At 36.0% G+C, this 9,681-nt stretch overlaps 1 protein-coding gene and 1 pseudogene across 1 annotated transcript; one reads left to right on the top strand and one right to left on the bottom strand.

Moving 5' to 3' along the window:
• The first annotated feature begins 773 nt into the window (after positions 1-773).
• LOC126703313 (SNF1-related protein kinase regulatory subunit gamma-1) lies at positions 774-4,926 on the top strand. The gene is made up of 6 exons (XM_050402279.1): positions 774-1,236; positions 2,209-2,381; positions 2,547-2,711; positions 2,820-3,095; positions 3,719-3,882; positions 4,414-4,926. Exons 1-6 carry the CDS (start codon positions 1,056-1,058, stop codon positions 4,709-4,711), a joined length of 1,257 nt encoding a protein of 418 aa, XP_050258236.1. The 5' UTR covers positions 774-1,055; the 3' UTR covers positions 4,712-4,926.
• A 1,465-nt stretch (positions 4,927-6,391) lies between these two features.
• Positions 6,392-8,712, bottom strand: LOC126703312 (exocyst complex component EXO70B1-like; annotated as a pseudogene).
• Positions 8,713-9,681: the final 969 nt, after the last annotated feature.

Genomic DNA, 9,681 nt, shown 5'->3' on the forward strand with positions numbered 1-9,681 from the left:
CAACTAGATTAGTTAAGATAGTGAAAGCTAGAGCAAAAGACAAGCATGAGCCGTCTTGATTTTAACAAGTAATCTACTATTTTTTGGAAACTTGTAATTGTTTGGTTATAACAATACATATAGATTACATTTTTTATTGTTGAATTATATTTTCTTATTTATTTTAAAGAATTTTAGAGTATCTAAACTCAAAAGTGTTGACAATAATGACAAAACTCTATAATAGGAATGATACTAAGAATATATGAATTTTACTAAGTTAGTCAAATTTATGTGTAACAAATCACAAAAAAGGTAATCTTGCCAATTATATATTAAGTTGTTAGAGTGACAGCAATCACATTTGATTAATATGTCAATCTATAAATTTTTTTAGTAAGAGAAAATCTCGTGAAAGTTGAATTAATATATTTGAGTTTGAATATAATAAAAATGATATTAGTAGCAAATTCAAATAAAAATGATATTAAGCACAATTCAGGGGGAAAAAAAAATTCATCACCTCAAAAAATGGAGGTCTATAATATAGGGAAGGGCAGACACGAGTCACAAATAATAGAAGGGAAGAGAAGAGAAGAGTGCGCAAAACACGTAGCGGTGCACGTTAGAGTAGCACACCAGTGGCCAACAGTAAAAACCGGATAAGGCTTGTCTTTGTTTGTTTGTTTTATAAATAATCATTAAAAAAAGCGAGAAAAGACAAATCGGATAAGCATAGCGAACAAAGCGTGACACAGTTGACCATGCCACTTCATTTTCAAGCCATGTACCTATCCAGATCTCCCAACTCCCAACGTGTACACAGAAACTCACATCGTGCAAAAAAACTTCATTCAAAGTAAACAACTTCAAAGGCCCAGATTAATAGCTGTGTTTGATACACGTCAGTTTGTTACTATATTTCGTAGTTTATTTATTTATGTTATAAAGATCCTACCCTTGTCGGGTCTGAGTGCTGACAGAGAGAAAGAGAGAGACAATAATTGAGACTTCGAGTTTTACAGAAGAGAGAGTTTGAGAGTGAGAGAAAGAAAGAAAGAAAGAGAGAGATTTGGATGATGGGAACGATGGAAGGGAGTCCAAGGAGTGGGTTGTCGAGTCCAGAAGCTAAGTTGGGGATGAGAGTGGAGGATTTGTGGGACATAATGGAGCCACAGCTAAGTCCTACTGAGAAACTTAATGCTTGCTTTGAGAGCATCCCTGTTTCTGCTTTCCCTCCAGCTCCTTCTAATCAAGGTATTCTATATGTTTATCGGTATATGGATGTAAAATAGAGTATGATTTTGTATAGAATAAAATGAAGGAAAATAATACACATGACCGACCCTGATTAGTTTGTTTAAAATTTTGGGACTATGGCTTGTTTGTTGTTGTGTAGTTGTTAATATTGAACATCTTGCTAGTTGTTTATGTTGAAAATCATGTATGAGTTTGATGGTGAATGAGAATCTCACATGCGATTAATGTTTGATATAATGATTTTAGGCAGAGTTTGATGATCAGCTTAGAAAATTTTAATAGCCCAGTTGATAAAAATAGGGTTTTTTTTTGGGTGGGATTTTAATTTCTCTAGGTTTCTGTTAATGATGAAATACAAAAGAATTGAAAGAGAGGGATTGATAAAGCTAGTAAAGAAGGGTTAACTGTAACTTTGATAGTTCTGTGATTAGATTTTTAAAGTTTTTGGGGAAGGAAAGCGAAGAAATTTCTGAACTTTAATGTTTTATTCTTATTTAGGGAGAAAAAAATAATTGGAAAAAAGGAAAGAAAAATGAAAAAAAAAACCTAGACTAAAGAAAATCTTTTTGTTTGAATTTGATGAGATGTGGTTTTGGGTCTTATGGAAAAAGTTTTTACATTTATTGAGCTTTTCTGGATAGTCAAACAGATCAATGTAACTAGATGAAGTAGAAGTTATAGTGTGCTTTTTTATTGTTTATCATGGTGTGTTGGCTTGATATGCATTCTTGGCCCATAACTTGTGAGGGCTACTGCGCTTCCAAAGTTCTTTGGACAATTGGTCCCCAATTGGCTAGTATCAACAGTTTCCATGTTTATATTTGCATTGCAAGTCAATGTTAAATTATGAATGCCTTTGCATATGATGCATATAACATGCATTAATTTAATGTAGTGTTCTCTTTGTATCCATTATTTTGTACCTTTTTTTGTTTCTTGTGCTAAGTATATGATAATTTTTGTGTCTAGCTATTGAGATAAAATCAGACGCCAGTTTAGGTGAAGCTGTTCAAATACTGGCCCAACACAAAATTCTTAGTGCACCAGTGGTGGATGTTGATGCCCCTGAGGATGCTAGCTGGATTGATAGATACATTGGCATTGTTGAGTTTGCGGGAATTGTTTTTTGGCTTCTGTGTCAGGTTAGCACTTAGCATGCCAACCAACCTATATGATTATTTTTTTGGCCAAAATTGCTTGGCTTTTACAACAACTAATTGGACTGCCTTTAACATTAATGTATAATTCTGAGTTGGCTATCTTCACAGTTTCAAAAATGAAAATATGACAATTTATGTTCTCGACAGTCTGAACCACCGTCTCCTAGGAGTCCATCCAGTGCAACTGCTCTTGCAGCAGCAACTAATGGAGTGAATGCTGAATTTGAGTTCCTAGGCCCTGAATCTGCTGCATCAACTAATGGAAATTTTTTTGAAGCTCTGACTTCTTCTGACTTTTATAAGAACACAAAGGTTTTAATGCTTATGACTTAAACTAGCTTTGGCCATCCCAACTTGTTTTTCCTTTTTTGCATGTTGCGCATAAAATCCCAGAACACTTATTAACTACCTAGCATACAGGTTCGAGACATCTCTGGGTCATTCCGCTGGGCCCCATTTCTTGCTTTGCAAACATCCAACTCATTTCTGACTATGCTCTTGCTGCTTTCAAAGTACAAAATGAAGAGCGTTCCTGTGGTTGATTTGGGTGAAGGTAAAATTGAAAACATCATCACACAATCTGCTGTCATTCATATGCTAGCAGAATGTGCTGGACTTCAGTGGTTTGAAAGTTGGGGAACCAAGAGATTATCTGAGCTTGGACTTCCAGTGATGACACCAAATTGTCTTATCAAGGTGTATTTCTCTTCTCAGTTTATGTTTGTAAAACTAGGTTTGTTATGTTCATTCTCACTGCATAATGCTTAACCTTTGCTTGTAAAGCCATAATTATACAATTTTTCATGCATTAAGAGATCAATCTTAAAACATTACATCTATATTTGAAATAAGGAAGTTACATTTATCTTAAGGTATTTGTTGATACATTTAAACTTTAAGTTATATAAATTGGGAGGATTTTAAAAACAGATCAATGTAACTAGATGAGATAGAAATTGCTGTGTGCTTTGTTAGTGTTTATTATGTTCTGTTAGCTCAATATGCATTCATGGGATGGTGTGTTAGCTCAATATGCATTCTTGTCCCATAACCTGCACTTGTCATAAAACAAAATAAATTGTGAGGACTTTCAATTTTATTTTTGTCCTGAATTGGTCTACAAAAATGCTCCATGGTGAAAAAGGGTTTGATTGCTTGCCTTCATTTGCTAAGTAAATGTCTTTTATGTTTTATCAATGATATTTGAGCTATTAGAAGTATTCATGGTCAGGAAACTTGATAATTATTGGGATGAAGATTAGCCTAGACACATGTTCACATCTTAATAAATTCTCTTATAAGATTAATTTTTAATGTAGGTCCATGAGGATGAACCGGTGCTCCAGGCATTTAAGCTGATGAGGAAAAAGAGGATTGGAGGGATTCCTGTTATTGAAAAGGGTAGTAGCAGGGCAGTGGGTAATATAAGCTTAAGAGATGTTCAGTTCTTGCTAACTGCTCCAGAAATCTACCACGATTATAGGTTTGTAGCTGAGCTAATTTCCAAAATTGTGCGTCTTTTGTTACTGTTATGTCTTATGTTTGATCCTTGAAGTTCTAAAGGAAATAATTAGTGATGGCAATAAGATGGGTTACTTGGATAACTCTACCTGCCCTCTTGCAATCCCTAGAATTAATGACATTACAACAAAATTGATTGCCAAAGTTTTGAAGGAGCTCATAAACAATAAAACTTAGTCATGTTCATGGTCATTGTGGAACCCTCAAAACCAGCCAACCTCCATGATCCTTTGATATATGCGGCATGATTTAGTTCATCCATTTGCGGACATGATTGGCTTATAAATTTGACTAATTGTCTATTTTGTGCATCGTAAATCTTATTCTAATCGAAGTCATGTTTAAATCAACATTAATATGAAGTTGTTGATAAAAAAAATTAAGCTAGGAAAGTATGCAATTTCATCAAAAAAAATTTAGGCTCTTAGTTCTATGGTCCATACAGTTTTCAATCAATATGACTCTTGTTGCACTCATTTGACATGTATACCAGATCTATCACGGCAAAGAACTTCCTGACAGCCGTTAGAAGCTACTTAGAGAAAAATCATGAGAACTGCCCATTAGTGACTGGCATGGTCACATGCAAAAGGGGCCACACAATGAAAGAATTGATTCAGCTGCTTGATTCTGAGAAGATTCACCGGATATATGTTGTCGATAATGATGGGAATCTGGAGGGAGTTATCACACTGAGAGACATTATCTCAAAGCTAGTACATGAGCCCCGTGGCTACTTTGGCGATTTCTTTGATGGTGTTCTGCCACTGCCCCAAAACAGCAGGGTTTAACATCAAGAATAGCATCGATTGACACCTTTTTTGCTAGTTTTGTTTTCTTGTAATGATCTCTCCTTGTCCTTTGGTTTCTTGTAGATGAGTTGATTATGTTGATTGTAACATAGGCAAGCACTTGTAATTAATTTTACCCCAGTGTAACTGAGTTAACTTTTCTGTATATTTTCCCCCAGTGTTGCAATCTAATAAAGAGATCCCTTCTTCATCTACATTTGTCCGTTTAATCTCAATACTCTGTTAGACAGTGGATATGTTTTATATTAAAAAGATTATTCCACAGTGCTTTGATGGTTGTCATCAATAGGCTGATCCCAATGATAAACCAAGCATTCAATCACTTGGTTGATATATTTATGTATTTAAGATTATGGGTTAATTGTGCTTTGCCCCCATGGTTAAACTATGGGGTTAACTTCAACCTCCCCATCAGACTATAAAATTGAGCAATCAATTTCCTCATATTGATAATATGCTAAATTCCTTGTGCCATGAAACAATTTTTTTCCAATCCAAAATTTTAATAGAAAATTCATAAGATCACAATTCACCATTTGGACATTGCTTGATTTCAGAAATTTTCGTTTGACAAAAATTGTTAACAACATGGAGTATTTTGCCTATCATCAATGAATTAGTGACTCATTGCTTAGTTTTATAGTTTAGTGTTGGATTAAATTTAAACCCATAATTCAGGTGGCAAAGTGGAATCAACTCTTAAGATTATTATTGAGGATGATCTCTTGATAATAGCTTAATAAATCTGCCTTAATAAGTGCATAAATTTAAGAAGACAAACGATTCTTCCACAAACTCCAAGACTAGTTTTGCATCTGAGGCATTTAAAGATCATAATCTCAACACAATAACTAGTAAAAAGTTTTAACATGAGCAATTGGTGTTGAACAGCAACTTTGAAAATTCTAGATGGATGGACAAAGCTTTGTATATGTTTCTGTTGGAAATCTATAACACTATTACACTAGAAGATGGATACATTTGTCTTAACTGGTACGGTGTACACGTTTAGGAAGAGAGAAAAATTAAACATGACGTTTATCATGTGAATGAAAATTGTAGAATCAACATGATGTTTATTATTATTGAAAAAAATGACCCACATATCGTAGTGTACAACATTTTACAAGTGATCCTTGTCTTTACCTGCGAACTTAACCTAATGGCCTTCCTTTCATTCAGGGAGAGCCCTTAACTTGTGCCAGATAACTTCCATGTGGATGCAGTCATTGAGTTTTGTTGGAAGTGACAAAACCCTTCTAATCTACTCCCTCACATCTTGTCAGTGCTACTTTACACAATTCACAAATGATCCAACTCTTATTGTATCCTTCTTGCTTCAGCACTCATCAATTCATCCATTTAATATCATATTAGATAAATTGTTAATTACTATCAATGTTCAAATATCTCATATTTCTGAAAGAATATATGGAATTAATGAGCATTTTGATTATTATAACCTGGCTCCAATCATATACCAGATATCCTATTCAATTAAACAGAAGAAGAAGAGCTAATCTACAGTATTAAATATTTGTGAAATCCCACTTTACACAATAATGACTGGCTTTTTAACCAGCAAATCCACTCAGCAATAGAACTGCAAACTGCAATAACAAAATTGATATAAAAACACATACATTCCTGAACAGCAAGTATACAGTGAAGTAGCCCATGGGTGCCCAATAAAGTGTGGACCCAAAAATATTTCAGAGTAAAGGTGATTCACTTACAAAAGCTAGAATCTGTAGCACATACATGTACATAAATTATTACAGTATACAGCATGAAAGATAACTAACATTCATAAAAACCCAAGTTTATAACATTAACAACAAAAAAAATCAACATCATATAATTAAGCTACATTAAACAGGCAGTCTTTTCCAACTAGCCCTTCATGAGAGTCCTCCTTTATCCTATGTACTTTTCCTCCTCCTGCGGTGCAGTACTCGCGGTACTCCCTCAAACAAATCCAACAAATAATTCTCTAAATCATCTGCTTTGTATTTCCAAGCGTGACTTCCTCTCTCTACTTGATTCCCAAACCTTCCTATAAATGAGCGGTAATCCGGGATCACCTTTTCTGATATAAATATCCTAAGCTCTTCCTGGAGTTGAGCATCAGGGACCTTCCAAGCAGTTTTAACCCTATAGAAGCAGTTTGAGTCAAAGCTACCATCGTGGCATTACTCGAGCTAACACCAATCCCTTCATCCTTCAAACAATCCAACACCTTGGTCCATGAAGCCCTAAGACAACTCATAGCATATTGCGCTATCTGCACATGTTGCTTACGAACCCAATTATCACCTAATAGCCCACCAAGATCCAAATCTTTCATCTTCTCATTCATATACAGAATATTATTCATCAGAAAAATATACTGCAATTCCCCATCCCCATAGAGCTTCGATTCCTTCTCGAGATTGGACTCTAGAAAGTTTATTAACACCAACAATTGGCTAGCTAGCGGATTCATTTTCAAGCTATTGCTATCAGGATTTCGTAAAGCATCTAATTGATCATCATCTTCACCAATTTCCAACAAGTTCTGAGTATCACTATAATCCACAATCAATTTCACACAATTCATCATGGTCTGCGTCAGTGGGTGAATGTCACCACTCTGCATCGCATTCTGCTTCTTGTTCTCAAGATCGGTAAGTGTCTTTCTCTCGGTGAGCATCGCTCTTGCCTGATTGGACTTAGGATTGTGGGCCACTAGCATCGTCGCCTCGGCCATCTCATCATACGTGTCTAGTATCATAAAGAGATTCTCAGGCGATCTTCCTCCAAGCGCAACGGCTCGACTGAAATTCAACAAGGTTCTGTTGAAGCCAATCTCTTCTTCATCATCAGTGCGTATGAACATCAGATCAACGACGCGATTGCTTTGGAGAATATCGATAGCTTGAATACATTTATCCATCTTCTCGATCCCTCCTAAGATCCGCTCCTCCAAAGAAATTCCATTAATTACTAAACTACAATTAATAGTCTCTGACTTGTTGGGTGGGAAATGTAACGATGGTATGGAAAACTGCATAGGAGGTGATGATCCATAACTGTCAGTGTCCGACCTGTCGGGTGGAAAGCAGTGATAATATGAGGGTATGGAAGGATTTCGAAATATTATTTCATAATTATCGGGGCTATCTATTTCAGACATGGCGGGTGGGAAGATTGACATTATGGAATATGAGGGTATGGAACGACTTCGAACTATTATTTCATAGTTTTCAGGACTGTCTATTGGAGATGTGGCTAATAAGAAGATTGACATTATGGAATCGGAATTGGAACGAGAGAATTCTGGACTACTATCATCAGTCTCAGACTTGGTGGATGGGAAGATTGATGAAATGTTAAGAGGGGAGTCTGGATTTGTTTCATTCCATTCCCAACTGCCACTGCCAGCTTCCGACTTGGCTGATGGAAAAAATGAGCCTGCTACGAGTGACAAACTTCTTTCTCCATACACTTGGCGAACCATTCTCGTCTCGATTTCTCTGACCTCATCCACAGCCTCTGGATCGATCAAATTGTTGTCGTCCTCGTCTAAGCTTGGACCAAATTCGTGAAACCGCGAGCTACGATCATCCTCAGAGAAGCTCTGGATTCCACTGCTGTCTTCATCTTTCCTCACTGGTGCGTTCAAACTCGTCATGATTTGCTCGCCACCAGAGTTGATTTCAGTCATCGTGGTCGTAGACATGATATTGGGGTTTGAGTCAAAGAGAGAGATTGTTGATGCTAGTCCTAGTGGTTATAGCAATAATTTCAGGGGTTTCGCTTTTAGTCTGTTTTGGAAATAGTCAGAACTCAGAATATATAGAAAACGAAATTTTTAAAAATTGGTCTTCTGGGATTTGAGGAAACTGTGGGTCGGAAGGAAGTGAAATGAAACTGTGTCCACGCGGACTGTTTGGTGAAGCCAGGAGTGGACCATGTCAGCGTGGTGGGTGATTTTCAACAAAAAGAAAAAGGAAATGGTGAAGGAACGAGGAAGTAACGAACTTTCTTTTACCTCTGTATTGGATGGAACAAAAAGATTTCTTTTTTATTTCTAATATATCATATACTATATATAATATTAGAAATCTCTTTCTGCAATTAAGAACGTACTGCCATGTAGAAAAAATGACCACTTAAAATTCTGCCACTTAAAGCGATAGCTTAAAATTCTGCCACTTAAAGCGATAAGTTATGTTGTTTGGCACTGCTATAATACTGTTTAAACTCCTCTCATTATAAATAACAAAAAATAACCGGTTAAAATTAAAGAGTACAGTGTAATATTGCAGCCTACTTAATTGAAATAGGCATGCTTGTGGAAGACAGACCATGTGCATAGACATTGTAATAGAGAGAGGCTGAAGACTTTTAAGATGTGGAAGACAAACCATGCCAAATTGTCCTCGTTGCCTTCATCGGCCCTCACTAGCGTGTTCAAATTGTGCACGATGTGCTGAACAGTGTTGATGCCAGTCATGTTGGTCGTAGACATAATTTTGGGGTTTGAGTCAAAGAGAGAAATTGAAAGAGAAAGGAAGGTTTGGAAGAAAGAAATAGAAAGAGGAATGAGCCGTGGGGAGGACCGACGCCACCACTGTTGATGCTAGTCCTCGCGGTCATCATAGTGATAATTTTATATAATATAGTAATAGTTTTAGTCTTATTTGGAAATGGTCAGAAGTCGGAATAGAGAGAAAATTTGGTGATTTGGGTTTTGAGGAAGCTTAGTAGAAGGAAGTGTGACCTTCGAGGAAATAAGGAAGTAACGGCAACAACTTTCTTATATAGCGTGTTTTAAAAGGATTTTATTATTATTGTACTAAAAAGCACATCATAAGTTTTGTGTCGAGTAGAATTGATAGATGGAATACCAAATGCAATAAGGAGGCTACCATATAGTTAATGGCTAGTAAAAGAAAAATGTATAG

This window comes from Quercus robur, chromosome 10 (assembly GCF_932294415.1).
Source record: "Quercus robur chromosome 10, dhQueRobu3.1, whole genome shotgun sequence".
NCBI classification, from domain to species: domain Eukaryota; kingdom Viridiplantae; phylum Streptophyta; class Magnoliopsida; order Fagales; family Fagaceae; genus Quercus; species Quercus robur.